Below are 23,632 nucleotides of genomic sequence, written 5' to 3' on the forward strand. Positions count from 1 at the left end.
TAGAAGAGTTTTAGTTTATAAAAACTCTGCCCAAAACGATATCGATTTGGGTTTTGTTTGTTTTTTAAAATAAAAAAAAAATCAAACACCTCGGTGGCGCTTTAACAACACCTCAAGTGCTTAGGCGCGCCTCCTAATTCCTAAGTTAGTTTATAGCCCATTCCTGTTGGACATATATAGGGCCTCATTTGGCAGCTCGAACTGTATTTACTATTTCTGTCGGATAGGATAAATAGTCACCGGATAGTACTGACTAACTTAATCGGACGTTTGGTGCAATATCGGACTAATGACTGTATTATTTATACTGTGTTTGGTATTATACTGGATAGGAGAAATCAAACTTAAAATTAAATTTAAAAAAAAAAAAAAGCGAAATCATTTTTTGGTTCCCAGATCTCTCCGCACCCCCCAAACACCATCCCTCTCTTGCCCTTCTTCTTCTTCCCCGACTACAGAAGAATCCCAGATAATTGTTCCCCAGCTCTCTCCGCCGCACCCCCCCAAACTCCCTCCCTTTCTCTCCCATATTCTTCTTCCCCGACTGCAGAAGAATCCCAAATAAATTCAAATAGCCAGTTGCAGAAAAATCCCAAATTGAAATCATCTCTCCGCCGCACCATGTTTCTTTGCAAGACCTAGTTGCAGGGGAGGATAGCGAGTAGGTGATAAGGAAGGCCACAAGGAGAGGACGACGAGGAAGGCGACAAGGACTAGGAGAGCAAAGATGGCGAGAGAAAGCGGCGTGACAAAAGGCAACAGCGAAGACAGCGATGGCGAGAGAAGGTGACGGGGAGGACGATGATGCCGATAGAAGGCGACGGGGAGGATGACGATGGTGAGAGAAGGTGATGGGGAGGACGACGATGCCGAGAGAAGGCGAGAGAGAGAGGGCCGAGTTCGCGAGAGAGGAGAGTGAAACCGCCTAAATAATCCGAGCGTTTTGGTTGGTTTTATTAAGCAGGCGTATACCGTGTTAAATAAGCAGATCGGTTAAATTAATCTGGCCCTTATTTAGTACGAGTGAACGCCAAACACCCGGGTCCATAGAACTAATCCTATCTGATCCTTTATCTGATCTGCCAAATAGGGTCAAGGTGTTTCTTTATATAGTCGCCCAAAAAGCCGTCTAGGCTATCAATGCTAGTTTTTCACAACACTGACTGGTAAGAAAAAAAAACTAATTGCTCTTCGATGTGAAAGGGTAAACTAATTCCCTGACACCTATATGGGTAAGCTCTTCAGTGTGAGAGGATAAATTAATTGTTCTCCAGTGCGAGATGTAAAACTAATTCCCCGACACCCATATGGGTAAGCTCTTGAGTGTGAGAGGGTAAACTAATTGCTCTTCAGTGCAAGAAGGTAAACTAATTCCTTGACACCTATATGGGTAAGCTCTCCGGTGTGAGAGGATAAACTAATTGCTCTCCAATGTGAGAGGGTAAACTAATTCCCTGACATCCATATGGGTAAGCTCTCCAGTGCGAGAAGATAAATTAATTGCTCTCCAATGCGAGAGGGTAAACCAATCCCCCGACACCCATATAGGTAAGCTCTCCAATGCGAGAGGGTAAACTAATTGCTTTCCAGTGCGATAAGGCCACATAGCTCAAAAGATCGAATGCTTGAAGATCTTTAGTAGCTCTGATCTTAGCAGCTCTATCTATAGCTGAGAAATCAAACTAAAGCAATTTCCTCATTTTTGGCAAGCAGTCCAGACGACGCAACTCAAACCGTGGCCTATGCCACACCATTTCCTCAGCCCATGCCGAGCTAGTCTTTGTCTTTAGTAAAGCCGAGTAGCACAAGCAATGACCCCTGCCACACCATCTCCTTAGCCCATGCCAAGCCGACTCTTGGCTCTTGTCAGCTGACGTGTCGCACCACCATGACGGCTGCCCTATGATAGCACCACCCAAGAAGAAGACAAGGAGAATTAGGTTTTTCTTACATCGATACGGTGCCAAGAAGACAAAGAAATCAAGTTCTTTTCACAAGCAAGCAAAGAAGAGTTCTAGGGGAGGGGGAACAAATATTCTCTAGTTTTCTCTCTTTCTTGTAGGGATAAATAATTACCCTCCGAAGTTGATTTAATCCCTTATTTAAGGTAGGCTTAAATAGGCTTTGGAGGCTATTTCCCTTCCCTAAAATAATCTAATTCCAAGTCCAAGCGAGAATCTGCATCAAAGTTGGAGATCTCTACACTTGCTGCCCTTTCTTGCGTGCAGCCTAGCAGGTGTGGGGGAATTTGTAGAGCCAAAAATAATCAAGAAGAATATAGAGGTGACACGTGGATTTTAGGGTAAAAAGGACAAAATTACCCTCGAGGAACACCGAAACTCGTACGCGCGAGCAGTGGACACCCATCCTTCAATTAAGTCAAAAGTGCCCAAAATAGGTATTATTCAAAACCTACTTCATCCATCCTCATCAAATATTCTCTACAAGGTAACCCCCAAATCATTCCTTTTTAATTATAGGGTAAAGTACAAAAAACTACCTTAACTATTGGTGTCACGACACTTTCATACCTCATCTTACGAATTTGTGTCAATGTGATACCTTCCGTTAGCTTGGCCATTTATTTCTCAGTTAAATGCTGATGTGGCTTGATCCAGGACCCATTTTTTATTAAAAAAATTATTAAAAACTAAAAAAAAAATCATTTAATATTTTTAAATATTAAAATAATAAAGAAAAGTTATTAAAAAAAACCAACATCAATTCGTCCCCTTCCCCCTCTCTCTCTTCTCCCCATCTTCATCTTCTTCCCTTTTTCTGCAACTGCAACCCAGAAAAAAAAAGAAGAGAAAAAAAAAAAAAAAACCGATTTGTTTTCCTAGCTCCCCACCCCCTCTTCTCCCCACACCCACTCTCCGCACCTAACCTCCCAACCTTCGCACCCACCCTCTGCACCCAACCTCTCACCCATTACCTGCAACCCAAAAAAAAAAAGAAAAAAAAACCTAGAAAAAAACCCAAATCCCGTTAAGGTGGAATCAAGAAACCTTCGCCAGCAGATTTCGAAGGTTGAGAACCTGGGCGCAGCGAAAATGGGGGGGAATGGGTGTGGAGGGAAGAGGGTGGGTGCGGGGGGATGGACAAACTGGGTTTTTTTTTTATTTCCTTCTCTCTTCTTCTTCTTGTTCTTCTTTTGCAGGTTGGGTGGGTTTGGGGGGGGGGGGGGGGGGGAGGAGGGAGGACGAACTGGGTTTCCCATTTTTTTTTTTTCCTTCTTCTTCCTCTTCTTCTTTCTTCTTCTTCTTCTTCTTCTTCCACCTTCGGGTTAGGTTGGGTTTATTTTTTGCTTTTTTTTTTCTTTCTTCTTCCTCCTCCTTCTTTCTAGGTTGCAGGGGGTTGGGTCTGTGGTAGGGGGAAGGGGGACAAACTGGGTTTGGTTTGGGTTTTTTTTTTTTTTTTTTCTCTTCTTCTTCTTCCTCTTCTTCTTCTTTCTAGGTTGCAGGAAGATAGGGAAGAGGGAGAGGGGGGAGGGACCAAAGGAGAGGTTTATTTTTTATTTTTTTATGTACTTTTTTTTATTATTTTAATATTTAAATAATATTAAATGATTTTTTTTGTTTTTAATAATATTTTATTATTTTTTAATAAAAAAATAGGTCCCGGATCAAGCCATGTCAGCATTTAACTGAGAAATAAACGGTCAAGCTAACGGAAGGTATAACATTGACACAAATTCTAAAGATGAGGTATGACATTGTCAATTTTAAAAAATAAGGTATGAAAGTGTCGTGACACCAATAGTTGAGGTAGTTTTTTGTACTTTACCCTTAATTATATTAATTAGCTAATTAATTGATTTATTATTCAATTAATTTACTAATTAGCTACAAATCATGAATCTCACCAAAAAAACCATCCAAGTGGCCGATCCATCTCCTCCCAGAGGGGCCGGCCACACCCCTATATAAACACCCTTATTCTCTCCAAAACCTAAGTTCTACATTCTTGCTAAATTCTCTAAATTCTCCAAACACTCCCTCTCTCAAATTCTAACTTTGGCATTGGAGGTTCTTCGGCCAAAGCCCTCCCATTCATCGTGGGCGCGTGAGGCTCTTGGCCTTGACCAAAGGTGTAATTTGTTTTGTAGGTGCAATTTTGTCAAAGAATAAGGGGGAAGAAATTTGCATCCACAGCTTCCGTGTCAATTCAAAAAGGTGGATTCCTCGTTCTTCATGGGGTTTTCCAACAGTCAGAGGGGTAGCCGCCCCTACCTGTACTATTGTGTCTTTGACACTGCTTCAAACAATAATAAACAATGTTAAGAGAATTGGGTTAGAAACACCTGAATTGGTTGAGGTAGATGTTCAATATTTTGTTCTTAAAACAAGTTTACGCCACACTACGATGCTTATGGCTCGTCTCATAGGATACAATAACCACATCCTTATAATAGTAGCATTCCAAATTACAAGGCTCCAATGAACCATGATTGTGTTGAACACTTTCTCATATGGATTCAATGCGACACTCTAATATGTAGTGCGCTACATTTATGATTATGCAAATGACGAAAAAGTGAATCTACAACTATAGGAGGGATTTCCTATTTATAAAAGTTGAGACGTCTCTTTGAAACGTATGTGACTAAACTTTAGTCAAAAGTTGCAACTTTTTATTTGAATTTCATCTTAGGATAGACATATCTTTCACCAAAAGGCACCACTTCTAATTCCCATTCAATTAATAAATTTAATGCTAAAATAACATTATTAAATGAGGAAAACTAATGAAAAGGGCATGAAGACTTTGAGTTTTAACGATAAGGACAAAATAGAGAGTAAAGTGAATAGTACCATAATTGACTTTTTAGTGCAGGTCATTTCTGAATTCTGTTTTTGAGCTTTTATTGAAAGTTTGGGCTGCTTCACGAGATATATAGGTTTGAAAAATATTGTTCTTTCTATTTCTTATCGTAATTTCTACTTTCCATGGTGATTTTGTTTTCCCACAACCTTTAATTGCAACTACATCTTGGTAGTAGTTATTACTATAAAGTTAAACTCGGTCAAATACTTCATTTTGGGAAACAGTTTTTAGTCTTCTTTCTTATTTTACTCTAATGGTGCCTCATTGTTTTAATTTCCTTCTATTTTCTTTAAGATGAATCATGTTTCTATGCTTAGTTAGGCATAAATTTGTGAAGAGTTTTACTAAAGGTATATTTTTCTCTTCCCAACCGTATGCTTAGGTGAAGTGTAATACTCCTATACGTGATGAGTGTCGTGTATTCCTTGTTTCTGACTCTCTCTCTCTCTCTCTCTCTCTCTCTCTCTCTCTCTCTCTTGCTGGATGTATGATCCTTTACACTTTTTCGTTTTTATAGACATGAGAACTAATGGCAATGGAATCTGGTTTCTATAAATTTAATAAGCTCTTTCTTGGGTTCGCATGTCATCTGTAGATGCATTAGGACATATGGTTGGCCTTAAAGGCGGCTTTACCCAGACTTGTCCTCATAATATTGGAATTGTAAGATTGATTTATCATGAAACAGTACTTCATGCTCCTGCACTATAAATAAATGTTTTGTAGACAAGTCTTTTATGATATAGCTCTTAAACCGGTATTGCACTTGTATATTTTCAAAGGCATACATGGATATACACACCTTCACTAAATTTTTTACACGTCAGTAACGTTTGCAGCTTTTTCTTTATCTCGTCGACCAGGTCTAAAAGAGATCAAGATATTACCTTTTTGGCAACATGCATGCAGTCTTCACAATCTCTTAAATGCTTCTATACTATCAGAAAGTGGTCCTCCTTTACTTGATTTTGAGGTAGTGAAAAACATATTATGTTCTTTTTTTTCTTATTTAGTTTGTTGGTGCTGAAGTTTTAGATATTGTTCTTGCACAGAAAAGTTGAGCTTGTTGATGGTTTTAATCTTTAAGAACTGCTGCTTTTTTTCATGTTCAACCTTGTGACCAATTTTAAAGGAATAAGGCCATCAGTGTGGCCATATTATTCACCATAGGCCGAATTACCTTTAGTTACTTTTGGAATACTACTTATATTTTTTCCGATGCTAGTATTGTTTATGTTGTGCTATTCTGTACTCATGGTGGTTTTCAGGAACTGACAATTATTTTATCAACGCTCCTGCCGGTGGTTTGCATCAATAATGACAGCAAAGAACACTCAGATTTCTCAGTTGGACTGAAGGTTAAAATGTATTCCTTATTTTTTGTTCAAATAGCACAAGTTCCTGCCTTTTGCTTCTAGACTTTGTCCATAGAGATTCTGTAGTTGTATGCAGATGTTGATGGCTAACCGTTTCAGCACTTAATTGTTAACTTGGTATTTTACTTTTTCTCAATGTTTGAGTTGTTTCCATTCTGGGCACACTTACAACGAGGTTCAGCGTTGCTTCCTGACAGTTGGCTTGGTATACCCTGAGGATTTATTTGTCTTCCTTATAAATGTACGTTTCCTTTCCATAATGTTTCTTCTTACTACTAAGTGTTTAGCTAGAGTAAACGTGAAGCTGGTGTTGATTTTATGTATTAGTTTTCAAAATATAATAGTCTCTTTTATTTTTTATTTTTTGCTACTAGAAATGCAGATTGAAGGAAGAACCTTTCACGTTTGGTGCACTATGTGGTCTAAAACATCTCTTACCAAGGTTTTTTGACCTTTTTTTGTTTTGTTGGTAATTAATATTTTGATTCTCTTACATGATCTAACACTCTTATGATTTTATTTGGAGGTTTTCTGAAGCATGGCACAGTAAACGGCCTTTTCTTGTTGAAGCTGTACAGTTCTTGATAGATGAGCAAAATTTAGGTGTCCGAAAGGCGCTTTCAGAGGTATGCCGTATGAACTTATAATTGTTAACCCCTAGGCACCTTTCTCTGTTTTCTATTTTCTTCTAAACATTCAGTAGAACACTCTTGCTTTTCCTATGTCCTAATGTTGGATTGCATTTTCTTTGGTGTAGTTGATAGTCGTTATGGCTTCTCATTGTTACTTAATTGGTCCATTGGGGAAGATGTTTGTAGAATATCTTATGCGTCACTGTGCCTTAACAGATAAGGATAGAAGTGATTTTAAGAGGTCGAAGGATGCATCAGGCAACCCCTATATACCTTTCCAATACAAGAGATCAGAGGTTCGCATCTGATTTTATTTATTTGGGAGTTCTAATGCTGCTACAGAAGATTTAAAACAAGATCCTTCTTATCAAGAAACTTGGGACGACATGATAATCAATGTAAGTTCAGTTCAACCGTGGAACTCAGTGATATCTGTTCCTTTCTTCAGCAACATTCCTATTGTTTTTTAGGTAGAACTCATGTTTGCTTTGGGAATGATGGAAATATCAACTCATGATTCAACTGCTAATGAATTAGCTCAATGGAAGCATACTCTAATTGCTTCTTCAAACATGAATTTCTAATTCTTGGCCATTGAATTTCAGAGCTATGTTCCAAATGAACAAGAAAAATTGTGAATGGTTTCAAAAATTTGTTTTCTAAACTGTGTCTGTCTAAACACGTTCATTAGTGTTGTGAAAAATAATATATAATGCACCTGAAACAAATGTCCTTCTCACTGACAATAAGATTGATGCATCTCTTTGATTTGTCTGGCAGTTTTTTGCAGAATCTTTGGATGTGATTCAAGATGTTGACTGGATGAGATCACTTGGGAATGCTATTACCCAACAATATGAACTTTATACATCTGATCATGAACACTCAACACTTCTTCATCGGTATTATTCCTTTTAAACCAATATTGATATTCCAAAGCATGTTTAGATTCATATTGTATTATTATTCTCCAAAAGGAGATCTTCTTTCCAATGTTAGCAACTTAGCAATGACAGGTCTTTTACTGGCTTAATACTCGTTGGGTGTGTGAATTGTTTTTGGTAGATTGAGTTTCCTCAATTGTGTCGTTTGTAGTGGACATCTTGTACACTAAGCTTTGTAATATTATGGTTTTAATGAAATTTTGTTTCTTATTTGCAAAAGTAATCCATAGGGTTGTTTGCAAATAATTGGCAAACGGAAAATACAGTAATTTGGATTTTGGGTGTCGTGCTGTCATCTTCTGATGCTGAATGGGTTGGAATCTTGATTTGTTGAAGTTGATATTTAGGTTGGGCAATTGCGATGGGTACAAGTGTCCCTAGCATTTGACACTACCCACGTTAACTTCCTAGCAAAATGATCCTCAAAAATGCTGAAGCAGAAATCTAACTGAGGGTGCATTGTGATGCTTTAGTTCATGTATTAGTATAAAACAGCTTTTAACTTGTAATGTAAGCTTAAATTTGGCCAGCAGTTATCATTTTGGTTCTATATTTATTGGAATTTCCATGTACGCCAATCTTAGGGCTTTTTGTGGCCATCCTTCAACTCAAGAAGCCATCTCAAAACCTTTGAACCTTTGATTTGAGAGGTGCTTAATATGTAATTGTAATTTTTTTTTTTTTTTTATTGCAGCTGGTTTAGCGTGTTTCTTTAAAAAGTTAATGACAAGGCTTATAACTACAAACAGGAGCACCCACAAATTTGTGTGCAAATTTGTTCACATGATCACCCACAAATTCGCATGCATATAACTACAAACAGGAGCATGTGCGTGAAATGCATGCCAGCATTTGGTTAACATCAACATTTGAGTCTGGCTAGTGGTATCTGAAGCCTAAAAAGAACCTGAGCTGTTTTTTCTTCCTTGGAAGGTGTGAATACAGTATAGTAAGAGTCAATACCATGAGAGGAAGATCATACAAATCTGAGTTATTTAGGTTTGACAAATGATTTTGGTGGTTTAATGTTAAAGCGAGTATCCCTTAAAAGTCTGGATGTTTGCATTGGTTTGAATTTTGACCTCACGATGAATTGAATATGGCCAAGTGTGTTAGTAAGTTTTGTAGAATTTCTGCAATAAAAGATTGATTACTTATTTCTCTTGCAGGGGACTAATATGCTCTCACGGCTTCTTCATGTGCGACATCCCACTGCAAAGCAGGCAGTTATTACTGCTATTAATTTACTAGGTTTGTATGAAATCTGGTGTCATTTTTATAATTACTTTGAAAATTGTTCTGCAAACTTGCATGAATTTCATTTATGAATTTGGTTTATTTCCATGTTTTTCTTTTTAAGTTTGAACTCCCAGAGTTATCCCAGCACTTGTTTCTTTGTTTCTTCTTTTTACCATTACCAGTGATACAAGACACCAAGTAAAACTTTGCTCAAAGGAAAAAAATTCACCTAAGCTTGTTTCTCTTGAATTGGGTTACATCTTGCTAAGAGTAGGTTTTCTCTTGTATTAATTTTTTCTTTTTCATCGGCACATGAAATTTTGTTCTTTCATGTGTGTTTCCATAGGGTTTGAGGCCATTTGGTGTGGTTGGTTCTTGTTCATGTGGTTCTTATAGGTTGATTCCGGGATGTTTTACCCATCTAGCCAGATCGCTTTCAATGAGTTGCCTGTTTGTTCGTATGTACCTAAGATATTTGTCGAATCTTTGGAAAGTTGGGATATAGAATGATTTGAGGTTTAGTGTAATTGTACGTACTAGAGGACACATATATGCTGGAGAGTCTAACTTAAACTCTCTAAAAGACATAGGCGGGTGATATGGTAGATATTGCTGATAGTGATATAATTTATCAATACATTGGGTGATGGTGTAGTGTACACATGTTTATGTTAGGAAAAGGCTTTGATATTGGCCAAAATAATGCGAGATATTGCTATTTATTATAGTTTATCATAAGCTGAAAAATCTGTCGCTGGACACATATGTTCTATGCCTAATGATTTAGATGGTATGCAACTGTTAGTACAATGCATCTTTAACAGAAACTTATTGTTGATATTTCAGGTCGCGCTGTCATTAATGCTGCAGAAAATGGCTCATCCTTTCCATTAAAAAGAAGGGACCAAATGCTTGACTATATATTAACTTTGATGGGCCGAGATGATAGTGAAAGCTTCTCCGATTCTGCTCTTGAATTTCTGCACACACAAGTTAGTAATATACAGTATTGGTTGTACCCGTGGTATGCAATGAGCTTGTGTTTGTTTTTCCAAAGGAGAGAAAACTTTGGAAAAAAAAAAAAAAAAAGTAATTTCTGGGAATACACAATTTTCTTGGCATTTGACCCACATAATTTTTCTGACCACTAGGAAAATCCTGGCAATTGATTCCGGAAAAATATGTTCCCTATAAGGCTACAACCATAAATATAAAATTTTAAGAGCTATCAAGCCAAGTTTTCAGAAAATGAAAATTTCAATTAAATCGTTATACAATTATTTCAATTATTTCCCCTTAGAAACTGTCAAGAAATCTAATCAATGTGATATCAAAATTAAATATGAAGGGAAAACTTTCTGTGATATGTATTGTTTCCCAACTATAGTTCGTGGAACATAATTTTTGAAACAAACACAGCCTAAGGGTAATGATTTAACTTACGTTGTAACTTTCTCAATTTTTCTCTTCTTGAAGTTCTACAGGCTCGTGCTTTAAGTGCCTGAACTACGTTGGTCTCCGTAGAGCCAAAACTAACAACTGAAACCAGAAACCATGTATTAAAGGTTTGCTGTTTTTATTATTCCGACGCACTAGTTATTTTGGTAAACCCAATTCTTGGTTGGTGGCTAATACATCTTGTTGATTGTGATAATTTTGACAGGCCACCTTAGGGTTCTTTGCTTTACCAAATGATCCAGTGGATGTTATCAATCCTCTTATCGACAACCTTATCACTCTCCTGTGTGCAATTCTTCTTACAAGGTACACTACATAACATGATATATGCAATTCTTGTAGCATTTATCTTAAATAACATGATATATGCTTCTTGGGAGTGCACTTCAATCTGTCATCCTTTCCGAACTCTTGCTTGACTGCTGTGCTTTTAGTTTTTCCGTTGTTTCTTTTTCTTTGAAAGTAACCAAATGCTTTCTCTGGATTTCTGATAATTTTGGATATGGGTGAGATTCCACTTTGATAGAGGTTGAGAATTTGAAATTATTTCGTCACAAAATTCTAAGCCTTGCATTTCCATACATAGATTTATAACCTCTTCATTCATTTATCCAAATATGAAAACCTCTTCATTCGTTGTTGGTTGGGTTGGGCACTCTAAAGTGGGATATTCATGTATGTCTCAGGTTCAATGTGGCCATATGTGCTCCATTCCATCTAAAGTAATTCTTATAGATGCTTCTCTAGTTCGGCTGTACTCGTGGGGTTTTGTTGAGCATATCAAATTCACACATCTGATAATTTAAATTGTCCATCTCTAAAGTAAAACATATGCGTAATGTATCTTATGTATCATTGAACAAAGAATATATTATGTATGCAAACGTCACTATAATATACATATTCTCTAGCTCCTATGAGTTATATGTGTTCCATTATTAATTGAAGGTATAATGATGATGAAGTTATATGTGCTAGTTTTCATGTTTAGGAATATAAGGGTGAGCTTACAATTGAAAAATTGCATGGGTTCATATATTCCATATATATATTTGCTTTTATTTACATACCATACCGCTTCTGATTATTATCATATGACAATTTAGCGGAGAAGATGGGAGAAGTCGAGCAGAGCAGTTATCCCATATCTTGAGACAAATTGACCAGTATGTTTCTTCACCTGTGGATTGTCAAAGGCGAAGAGGTTGTCTTGCAGTACATGAGATACTTCTCAAGTTTCGGATAGTTTGCACCACTGCAAATTGTGCCCTGTGCTGCCAAGGAAGTTGCACGCACAGCAAGCAAATTGACCGTAATTTGCATAGGAACTTTTCCAACTTACCATGTAAAAATGCCCCTGACACAGCTTTCCTTTTAGTTTTTATCTGACCTATCCTTATTCTTATTATTACGTTTAACGTCCAGCTGCATTTGTATTGCCAAGTCGTGAGGCATTGTCCTTGGGAGACAGGGTCATTATGTATCTTCCACTTTGTGCAGACACTAACTCAGAAGTTAGAAAAGCCTCCGCTCAGGTAAGTTGGACAAGTCTCTGAAATAGTTATCTGGAAGACTGGAAATGCATTTGGATCTCTTCATATATACTTTCTATGACTGAACTCTCTCTCTCTCTATCTCTCTCTCTCTCTCTTTGTAGATTCTTGATCAACTTTTTAGCATTGCAGTTTCACTTCCACAGCCTTCAACTACTAGCTACGGCGTGGACATAGAAATATCCTACAGGGCTTTATCATCGCTTGAGGATGTCATAGCTATTTCGAAGAGTGTAGGTTCATTGCCAATTCTTTTCATACATATTTTTGTTTTTTTAATATTCTCTTCTTTGCTTTTATCATATCTTTTGATTGGAGCCATGGGTGGAAATGTAACACTAGGATGATCTTTGGTTTTCTTTTTGTACCTAGGATGCTTCTATAGATCCATCTGAGGTTTTTCAACAGAATTATTTCCTCTGTCTGTATATTACTAACAAAGAGGGAGGTAAGTTCATTGTTTTTTTTATTGTGTTTACGAAGTTGAAACTGTTGATTATTGGCTCAAACAATAAACAATTGATAAATATCTGGTTTCTGCTACTTTTGCAGTGGCATGGGTTGGCATGGGTTGGCATACAGCATGTGGGAGAGTAACAAAAGCAGATGTTCTTTTGTGGTGGCATGCGTTGCCATCTGCTGCATGTGGTAGACAAACAAAAGCAGATGCTCAATGCGTTGGCATCTGAAGACCTTTGGCCTTTGGTTCTCTTGAGAAGTCATCTTATTCGGTTCTATAAGAAGAAGCTGGAGCAGCCCAGATAGATACACAGAAGAGAAACAGCAATAAACCATTCGGTAGAGAGAAAGAAAAAATCCTCTCAAATTGTTTTGCTTTGTATTCGATATTTTCTCTTCCTATTGTAAATGTGTGAGCTTGGGTTATTCGGGTCTTTGGGAAATTGAGTGAAACACCATTGTATGTTCTCATTGATTATAGTAGAATACTCCGTCGTCTCCAAACTGGATGTAGGCATTGCCGAACCAGTATAAATCTTGGTGTTCTTGTTGGTATTGTTTCATTTATCTGTTATCAGTTTCTAGGGTTTATTATTTTTCACTCACACTTGTTGAAGCTTCCGCACAACAAGTGGTATCAGAGCCCAGTTTTTCGACTAGGGCTTTGTTTTTTTCGTGGGAGTGAAGAAAAAAAAAAGGGAAAATTTCTTGGCGCTGCATTCCCGTGAATAGTGCCGAAGAAGATGGCTGGAGATGAAGGTGAACCTGTGAAGAAGAAGGAGTCGGCACCTACATCCAACAGACACCAAATTGCTACTACAAGGTTAGAGGTTGATAAATTCAATGGCTCTAATAATTTTGGTATGTGGCAATGTGAAGTTATGGATGTCTTGTATCAACAAGAGTTGGATATGGTTCTGGAAGAGAAACCAGAAGATATTGAGGACAAGCAGTGGACGCGAATTAATCTTCATGCTTGTGCTGCTATTCGATCATTTCTTGACAAGGAGTTGAAATACCCGTATATGAAGGAAACTTCTGCCAAGGAGTTATGGACAAAATTGGAGGAAAAGTATATGACCAAGAGCGCAGAAAATCGGCTCTTCCTAAAGAAACGACTCTTCCGTTTTCAGTATAGTCCAGGTATTTCTATGCATGAACACCTCAATGATTATAATAAAATACTTGCTGATTTAGCAAACCTTGATGTGAAAATTCCTGACGAGGACAAGGCATTATGTTTGTTAAATTCATTGCCTGATGATTATGATCATTTGACAACTACTTTGTTGTATGGAAAAACCGAGGTGAAACTTGATGAGGTGTCTGCGGCATTGGTGAATCATGAGTGTCGAAAGAAGGAACTAAAGACTCACAATTCACAAACCGAGGCACTTGTTGCAAGGGGTCGAACAGTGGAAAGAAAATATGTGAAACGGGGAAAATCTCGTTCAAAGTCACGAGGGAAGTTTCCTGCTAAAGATGAATGTGCCTTTTGCCGCCAAAAGGGTCATTGGAAGAGAGACTGCCCCAAATTGAAGAACAAAGAGAAGGAGAAAGCGGGTCCTGAAGCAAATATTGTAAACCAAGGAGATAATGATCTCGAGTTTGCTTTAGCTAGTTCATCTACTAATGGTCACTCCAAGGAGTGGATTTTAGATTCAGGTTGCACCTATCATATATGTCTCATTCGAGAATGGTTTTCTAGCTTCGAGGAGCTGGATGGTGGAGTTGTTTTGATGGGTAATGATAATGCCTGCAAAACACAAGGGATAGGCAAAATCTGTTTGAAGATGCATGATGGAACAGTCAGAGAATTAAGTGATGTTCGGTATATACCGGATATGAAGAAAAACCTTATCTCTCTGGGAGCTTTGGAATCCAAGGGTCTTAAGACCACCATGAAGAGTGGAGTTCTTAAAGCTGTGTACGGGGCACTGGTGGTGATGAAAGGTATAAGACGAAATAACTCGTATTTCTTGCAGGGAAGTACAATTATTGGTGGAGCAGCCATAACCGAAGCTATTGACGATAGCACAGACACCACAAGGTTATGGCATATGCGTCTAGGGCATGCTGGTGAAAAAGCGTTACAAGGATTGGTGAAGCAAGGCTTGTTGAAAGGTGCAAAGGCATGCAAATTGGAATTCTGTGAGCATTGTGTGTTTGGTAAGCAAACTAGGGTAAAATTTGGCACTGCTATTCACCACACTAAAAACATTCTTGATTATGTTCACACTGATGTTTGGGGACCTTCCAAGAATGCATCTTGGGGAGGTAGCCATTATTTTGTCTCCTTTGTTGATGACTTCTCTAGAAGAATATGGGTGTACACCATGAAGCGTAAAGATGAAGTCTTGAAAATATTCCTGAAGTGGAAAAAGATGATTGAAACTCAAAGCAATCGAAAGATCAAGACTCTCAGATCAGACAATGGGGGTGAATATAAGTCTGATCCTTTCTTGAAAGTCTGTCAAGATGAGGGTATCGTGAGGCACTTTACGGTTAAGGAGACACCACAACAAAATGGAGTGGCGGAGCGCATAAACCGTACGTTGCTTGAGAAAGTCCGGTGCATGTTATCTAATGCTGGTTTAAGCAAGGCATTTTGGGCTGAGGCAATCACTTATGCAAGCCATATCATTAATCGATTGCCAACTACTGCAAACGAGGGCAAAACGCCCATGGAGGTATGGTCTAATAAACCTTGTACTGATTACAAGTTCTTACACATATTTGGTTGTCCTGCTTACTATCATGTCAGAGAAAGCAAGTTGGATCCAAGAGCAAAGAAAGCTCTATTTATGGGCTTTAGCACTGGCGTGAAAGGATATCGACTCTGGTGTCCAGATATGAAGAAATTTGTTGTAAGCAGAGATGTGACTTTTGATGAGGCTGGTATGGTTAATCGGAACAAGCATGAAGGTGAAACTAAAGCAACCAAGATCATGAGCAACACAAAGCAGGTGGAGTTACTGAAGACTCCAGTTGTCCCAGTAAGGTCCGATGTTACAAACCCTAGCCCTACAGTTAATTCTGATGATGAAGACGTGGATGATGAAGTAGAGGCACCTACACAAGAGCCTCCACAGCAACAAGACTATATTGCAACCAGAAGATCGAGAAGGGAAATTCGAAAGCCTGCTCGATTTACTGATATTGTGGCATATGCACTTCCCGTTATTGAAGATGACATTCCATCCGCATACAAAGAAGCTGTCATAAGTCCAGAGTGCGAGGAGTGGAAGAAATCTATGGATGAGGAGATGAAATCTCTTCATAAAAATGAGACTTGGAAACTGGTGCAGTTACCGAAGGGGAAGAAAGAAATTGGTTGTAAATGGGTGTATGCCAAGAAGATGGAATCTTTGGGAAAAGATAATGTAAGATTCAAAGCCAGATTGGTGGCTAAAGGTTACTCTCAGAAAGAAGGCATTGACGACAATTGTTGGAAATTCAAATCAAAACAGGTTGTAAAATGTTGCTGCTAGCTGTTTGTTTCTTTCCAGCTACAAAGAACAAAGTCTCCTCCATGTGCTAGCCGAAAGGTGTTGAAAGACAGCAAGGAATGATGCAGAGCATGTGTGTAAAAGTGTCTAGCAGCTGGTGCATATGTGAAAGGGTGTAAAGATGGTAATCACCATCTGTCATTGCATGTGTTGTCTTATTGTTTATTAATTTCTGTTTTGTATAAATAGGCCTTTCATGCTAGGCTTTAGGCATCATCCGAATCCCATTTTCTGATTGTATTCTCTCAGGTTCATAAGCTTGTAAGCTTCTGTTTTCTGTTTTTTTTTCATCAGTTTGTAAACTGCCTTTTATTTCATATATCAAGAGAGTGTGGTTCGTGGAAGCTTGTTATTTCCTATCCCTTCTCCATTTGTTAGTCCAATTTTATTGAGAGTGAAAGTGAGAGGTGTGATAGAGTTTGTAAACTTATCACCCACATATTTTGGTATTGAGTTAGTAAACTCTTGTGAATACCAACAACAATGAGGTATTTTCTCCTGTAGTGAAACATTCTTCTATTCGTATTCTGTTGGCTTTGGTTGTGCAGTTTGACCTTGAGTTAGCCCAACTTGATGTCAAGACTGCGTTCTTACATGGTGATTTGGAGGAAGAGATTTACATGTCCCAGCCAGAAGGTTTTAAAGTTGCTGGAAAGGAAAATTGGGTTTGCAAATTAAGAAAAACATTGTACGGCTTGAAGCAGTCTCCAAGGCAATGGTACAAGCGATTTGATCGATTTATGATTGGGCAAAAGTACACAAGAAGTCACTATGACCATTGTGTATACTTTCGCAAACTACAAGATGAAACCTTCATTTATCTACTTTTATATGTTGATGATATGCTTATAGCATGTAAGAGCAAAGTGGAGATTGAAAGGTTGAAGACTCAACTGAGCAATGAATTTGAGATGAAGGACTTGGGAGAAGCTCGAAAGATACTAGGTATGGAAATTGAAAGAGATAGAGCAAAGGGCAAGATTAGTTTGTGTCAAAAGCAATACTTGAAGAAGGTACTACATCGTTTCAGGATGAATGAAAATTCAAAACCGGTTAGTATACCTCTTGCCATTCATTTCAAACTTAGTGCTTCTATGTCTCCTAAAACTGTTGAGGAGAGACAGTACATGGCTCAAATTCCTTATGCAAATGCTGTTGGTAGTTTGATGTATGCTATGGTGTGTACTAGGCTTGATATTTCACAAGCTGTTAGTATTGTCAATAGATATATGCATAATCCAGGAAAAGGGCATTGGCAAGCTGTGAAATGGATTCTACGGTATATTCTAGGTACTGTGGATGTTGGTTTATTATTCCAGCAGGATAAAATTACTGGTAAATGTGTTGTTGGATATGTGGATTCTGATTACGCAGGTGATTTAGACAAGCGTAGGTCTACTACTGGTTTTGTATTCACTATTGCTGGAGGTCCGGTAAGTTAGAGGTCAAGTCTGCAATCTACAGTTGCATTGTCGACTACTGAGGCGGAGTACATGGCTGTAACAGAAGCTATAAAGGAAGCCATCTGGCTTCAAGGGTTGCTTGATGACTTAGGGGTTCAACAAGACCATGTGGATGTCCATTGCGACAGTCAGAGTGCTATTCATTTAGCAAAGAATCAAGTTCATCATGCACGTACAAAACACATTGACGTGAGGTTCCATTTTGTTCGTGAGATCATAGACGAGGGAGATATTCTTCTTCAGAAGATTGGGACCGCTAACAATCCTGCGGATATGTTAACAAAGCCAATTTCGTTGCTCAAGTTTAAGCACTGCTTAGACTTGGTTGGCATTTGTAAAATTTGTTGATTGCCCCATGGGGGAGTGGGAGACGACTAATTTGGAGTTCTACTTAGAGGGTTTGAGCCAAGGTGGAGATTGTTGATTATTGGCTCAAACAATAAACAATTGATAAATATCTGGTTTCTGCTACTTTTGTAGTGGCATGGGTTGGCATACAGCATGTGGGAGAGTAACAAAAGCAGATGTTCTTTTGTGGTGGCATGTGTTGCCATCTGCTGCATGTGGTAGACAAACAAAAGCAGATGCTCAATGCGTTGGCATCTGAAGACCTTTGGCCTTTGGTTCTCTTGAGAAGTCATCTTATTCGGTTCTATAAGAAGAAGCTGGAGCAGCCCAGATAGATACACAGAAGAGAAACAACAAGAAACCATTCGGTAGAGAGAAAGAAAAAATCCTCTCAAATTGTTTTGCTTTGTATTCGATATTTTCTCTTCCTATTGTAAGTGTGTGAGCTTGGGTTATTCGGGTCTTTGGGAAATTGAGTGAAACACCATTGTATGTTCTCATTGATTATAGTAGAATACTCCGTCGTCTCCAAACTGGATGTAGGCATTGCCGAACCAGTATAAATCTCGGTGTTCTTGTTGGTATTGTTTCATTTATCTGTTATCAGTTTCTAGGGTTTATTATTTTTCACTCACACTTGTTGAAGCTTCCGCACAACAGAAACCGATACTACAACACAACAGTTTCATCTTGCAGCTAGTAGCCACCCTGCATGGTTGCACAGCAGCTGTATGTGACAAGATCAAGCAATCAGCGGAGGGGGCCATTCAAGCTGTAATTGAGTTTGTCACAAGAAGGGGAACTGAGCTGAGTGAAACTGATGTTTCAAGGTTTTGCTAATAATGAAATTTTAAATTAGTAACAGATTCTGAAAAAGGGAAAAATGCAATGAGCTTTTCTTGCTTTCTTTTGGTAAAGAAATAGGTTTTTTGTTTGGTAACCCCGATAGAGAATATATGTGCGTGTGTGTTTGTCTGTTATAGGACAACTCAAGCTCTGCTGATGGCTACAGCCCATGTGACTAAGAAGCATTTACGCCAGGAAACTCTTGCGCTGTATCCTTTTACCCATATTATATGCACTCTTCTTATAAAGATACCTGTTTTTATGCTGCACGACCGGGTTGCATGGACGGAGCCAATGAAGGTTCATTGGGGGCAGATGTCCCCACTCAACCCCACTTAAGTAATTTGTTTGTTAAATTGCAAACTACAATTATAAAATATACACGCGTTATCTTTGAAGTAAATATAGTATCTAATATCCAACATATCTTCATACTACTTCACTTCATATCAAATATTATATGAGCAAAAGTGCTCTTGCTCTGTCATTCAAACCGACAAACCCCTTTCCCCCGCCTATCTGTAGTAATATTTTTCTCATCACTTTGCCACTTTCCACTACTAGTCTGAAATTTTTGTAACATAGATTGTGATACATCATCATTTGAAATCACCTCTATTATTATATTTGATTTATTCAGTTTGATCATAATTTATTCAGTCATCTTCTACATTTTTTTAATGTAAATTATTTTTTTTAATGTTTGTTATTTTGCTTTTTATCTGTAGGCATTTTCCCAGCATAGAGTTCTTTCGTCTTTGTTCCTGGAGCATGTCATATCCGTCCTTGACCAGTATCCCATCCTTAAAGGTGATTCAGAAAAAGGAGAGAATCCTAGCCATTTAGTTGACGGTCAAATGGAGGATGACATTCTGCAAGCTGCTATTATTGCTGTAACTGCATTTTTCAGGTTTCAGAAATCAGCTTTGATTATCAAATTTCAGTAGTATTTGTTAATGTTAGACAACTTTGACATGTTCCATACTTGTTGCAGAGGTGGTGGTAAAATAGGAAAAAAAGCTGTGCAACAAAACTATGCTTCTGTTCTTGCTGAACTTACTCTCCAATTGGGAAGTTGTCATGGTCTAGCTAGCCGTGGTCAACATGATCCGTTACGGTAAGGATCTAGTACAGTTTTTGTTTATTGATATTGCCAGATGCATGCAAGAATTTTCCTAGTTTATTTTTGAGAAAGAACCGAGATTTCATTGCATGACAACTACACAAGTGAACAAGATGTCCACAAAGTGAAAACAAAGAAAAAAAAACAGCTATGAAGTCTCCATAAACAATTTTAACTAATAGCACCTTTCCAATCAAGACAAATAACTGAAAAAGATGAATTTTTAAAATTTGCTGAAACCAAAGCCCATGTGAAAACCATACATGAACTTTCTCCCATCACTCCTCAGTCAATGGTCCAAATTTATAGTCTGTTAGACTAAAATTTCTGCTATATATAGTTATATACTAAGAGACGCACTACAAGAAAAATGGCCTATGGATACAAAATTGAGGACACAATTAATTATTTTGTGGGTAACTAACCAATTTTACACACAAAAAAATTGTATTTGTTTCCTTTGTATAAAGGCACTAATTAATGTGCCCATTCTTCTTCAAATTTGGCACAAATATTTTTTCAAGACATCATTATAAAAATAATGGACTCAAATTATCATTTGTGCCAACATTTTACTTCTAAAGACACAATTATTTATTTTTTATTATTTTTCAAATACTTATGGCCCACACATACCCCACTTTCTCTGCCTTTCTGTCTCTCTCAGTCAACCCACCCACACGCCACACCCCGCTTCCCTCTCTCTCCCTTTAACCCCTCCCTCTGTCTCTCTACCCAAATTCTCTCTACCTCAACCAAACAAAATCTATGCATCTCTCTCTACCACTCTCACTTCTCTCATATATGAGATTTTCTTTCGTTTTTTTCTTGGAAAAACACCTGTGCATCAGATTTGAGAAAGACCAATGCCTCCGGATCTCTCTTTATCTCAATCGATTCGTCTCTCCCTCTCGTTGCATCTCACGCTCAGATCCTAATTGTCTGTCGTTTGAGAAAGAACTTGAAGAAATGCAAGAGAAGCTTCAGGCAACGAGGCTTTAGAAGGAGAAACCGAGAAGCTCCTTAAGAAGGAGGAGATCTTGAAGTTCAAGAAGGAAAAGCTCCAAACAAAGGGCCAAGAGCAAGACAAGCTTCAGATGGAGTTGAAGAAGCTGCAGGACTTCAAACTCGTCGAGTCGGTTAAGTCTGAGATCGGATCAAAGATTCTGAGGAAGCACCATCGTCTTCACCGTTCCTCAGATCAATGCCATAAGGAGGTAGTTGTTTTATATTTTTCCTAATTCGCAGTCAAGTTTTCCTTTTTTTTGTTTACTTTTTCAAATTTATCGTAATTTTTTGGGATTCCACAGTATTTGGAGGCAAAGGGGTTTAGATGGTTTAGGGGTTCGTTTTTGACCTTTGATACCTTGTGATCGATCAACTGGAATTTCAAAATTGGATAGTCTGTATTTTTGTTAGCTAGCTGTAGAGTTGTATGATAAGCTTGGAGGTGTTTGAGCTCATCTCAGTTAAATTTATACTTAATTATGTCCTATAATTTTTTAAGTTTTGAAAACCTGAGAGAAACAGAGTTCATTACCCTGTGGTTTTTCACGTGGGATGTAACCCTACCTCTATACTTCTGCAATTTTAAAACATTATCTTATATATGACTTTAAAGTTTTTGTTAATTAATTCTTTTTAATCAAATAGTATTTGCATTAGTTTCCTTTCCATATTTCTAGTGTTCTAGAATTTTTAGTTTGTGTGTAATGTTTGAATTGTTTGTATTAAAATTGGTTGTCATTTTTTCTTTCTTTTGTATTACAGTGCAACAAAGACATAATCTAATCTATAAAGTTGTTTGCTTACATTCTTTGATCAGGAGCTGCTAATCAGTTATTAACACAACCTTATATTGTTGGGTACTTAAGGACTTATCATTGTCGTGATCATCAGTACCTATATGACTATCTAGCTTGTGGCCTTGTTGGTCTCTCTACCGGTATGGCTATCAGCATTGTCGATGATGTCGGTGTTAGGTAATATCTCTCTTTCTCTTGGAAAGGATTGACCTTACTCTTGCTAAGGGTGTAGATATCATATCTCTTCAATTGTTTCTTAATTTATTTTTTGCACTTGCTCCTTTGATCAATTATTTAGCTACATATATCAGAGTCATGATATGATGGGCATTTTCAGGTGAACATTTTCAGTATTATTTTAGATAGTATACAATACCAAATAATGCATTGAAATTTGATATTCTGAACTGAATTCGTCAGATTGTAAATCAGCATGAAGCTACAAGTAGCAACATTGTCAGGCACAAGGAGTTTAATCTTCAAACACTTGGAATTGGTGGCTTAGGTGCTGAGTTTGCAGATATATTTCAAAGAGCTTTTGTATCCCATGTTTTCCCTCCTCACGTGACAAATAAGTAAGATAACTGATTCTTCTAGTTGCGCTGATATCTTTTTGGTATAACTTTATACCACACTCCTTTTGGAAAGACATTGAACCATGTTGAATCATGATTTAACACATCATTTTGATGCTAGTACATTATTTTAACAAAGCTATTTGAGCATGTCTGAATGATTTTGGATATGCAACTTATCCTTAGAGATAAGTTAGCTATTATCTGCATTGGTGATTGATGAGATTTCTGTTTTTGTGAACTGTGCTAGATTGTTAATGGCCCTGAAGTTTTGATCAAGTTGGTGAAACTAAGAAAAATGTTAGGAATCTATTTGCTGATGCTGAGAATGATCAAGGGGCTCGCGGTAAGGGAAATATATACATGTCAAGTGCACTTAGGCTGGTTTTTCAATAATTTCTAATCTCATTATGTCCTTAATTCCCCTGGAGACCAGAGTGGTTTGCATGCGATAATCTTTGATGAAATGGATGCTATTTGTAAGGTATAAATATTTCTTAGTCTATGCTTTTTACTTAGATTCTTATTCAACTACGATTTATTTTCAATTCAGAAAAAGTTGTGGGACTCTCAGTTTAAGCAAGAAGGGAATGTGGTTTACGGGAGCTTCATTGCACGAAGAACTTGGGTCCGTCGGCTGCAGTGTTGTGGGGGAGGATAGGATTCTGAAGGACTTGGTTGTAAATAACTGAAATACGTGTATATTGTGGGATTTGTTGTAAATAATTGAAGTACGTGTATATTGTGGGATTTGTTGATTTAAAAGAAAATTCAATTTTTCTACATTAATAATTTTTTTTTTTAAATAGAACCTATTGGGCACGATTTGAAAATTGTGCGCCTATGATCCTGTCACCTGACAATTTGACATGGTTGTCAGAATTAAGACACAAATAGGCTATTATTTGTGCTGAACTCTTTGAGCACAAATAGCGATATTGTGTGCTATCAGCAATGGTGACGCCCATAGAGGGCACAGACATAAAGATAGTAGCTGCACTGTTGCTATTGGTCTATGAGCACAATTGTTGGTGCTTTTTTATCTCAAAGGGCACAGATAATTTATTGTGTGCAGTGCTCATTTTTTTTGTAGTGACGATGATATGTTAGGCTGCAAGATGGTTATTAAGTTGATACCTGCGATTACAATTTTACCTCTAACTGGCAGTTTGACGCTAACGTAACATCAGACTGTCTGAAAGAATATTGCCGTCTATATAAATACTCACACACGTGTAAGTTTCAAGCACATGTAAGGTTTAAATGTTAAGATTGTAAAAACTTGTCCCCTTTTTCATGCTCTTGCAGGGCTCTTTTAACTGCATTCCAAGCGTTCTGTGAATGTGTTGAACACATGCTCTTGACACACATTTTGACAAACGTTTTTGTTGGGCTCACACCATAATGTATTTCAACGATCCAACTGTCTATCGTTTATGTCTTACCTCAAAGATAATGTCTACCAAAAATCACCC

At 37.7% G+C, this 23,632-nt stretch overlaps 1 protein-coding gene and 1 pseudogene across 3 annotated transcripts; both read left to right on the forward strand.

Moving 5' to 3' along the window:
- Nucleotides 1-727: 727 nt before the first annotated feature.
- LOC137744391 (protein SHOOT GRAVITROPISM 6-like) overlaps nt 728-23,632 on the forward strand; it is a 28,382-nt pseudogene continuing 5,477 nt past the window's right edge.
- Nucleotides 20,723-22,901, forward strand: LOC137746298 (vesicle-fusing ATPase-like). Of its 3 annotated transcripts, XR_011069803.1 has the most exons (4): nt 21,003-21,759; nt 22,003-22,157; nt 22,408-22,503; nt 22,711-22,901. XR_011069803.1 is itself a non-coding variant. In XM_068486375.1 (3 exons), exons 1-3 carry the CDS (start codon nt 20,875-20,877, stop codon nt 22,430-22,432), a joined length of 300 nt encoding a protein of 99 aa, XP_068342476.1. In that variant the 5' UTR covers nt 20,723-20,874; the 3' UTR covers nt 22,433-22,503. The 3 variants fall into 3 exon arrangements, 1 of the variants encoding a protein (XP_068342476.1); XM_068486375.1 differs by lacking the exons at nt 21,003-21,759; nt 22,711-22,901 and adding an exon at nt 20,723-20,994; XR_011069802.1 differs by lacking the exon at nt 21,003-21,759 and having other exon boundaries at nt 21,773-22,157.

Source organism: Pyrus communis, chromosome 9 (genome assembly GCF_963583255.1).
Source record: "Pyrus communis chromosome 9, drPyrComm1.1, whole genome shotgun sequence".
NCBI classification, from domain to species: domain Eukaryota; kingdom Viridiplantae; phylum Streptophyta; class Magnoliopsida; order Rosales; family Rosaceae; genus Pyrus; species Pyrus communis.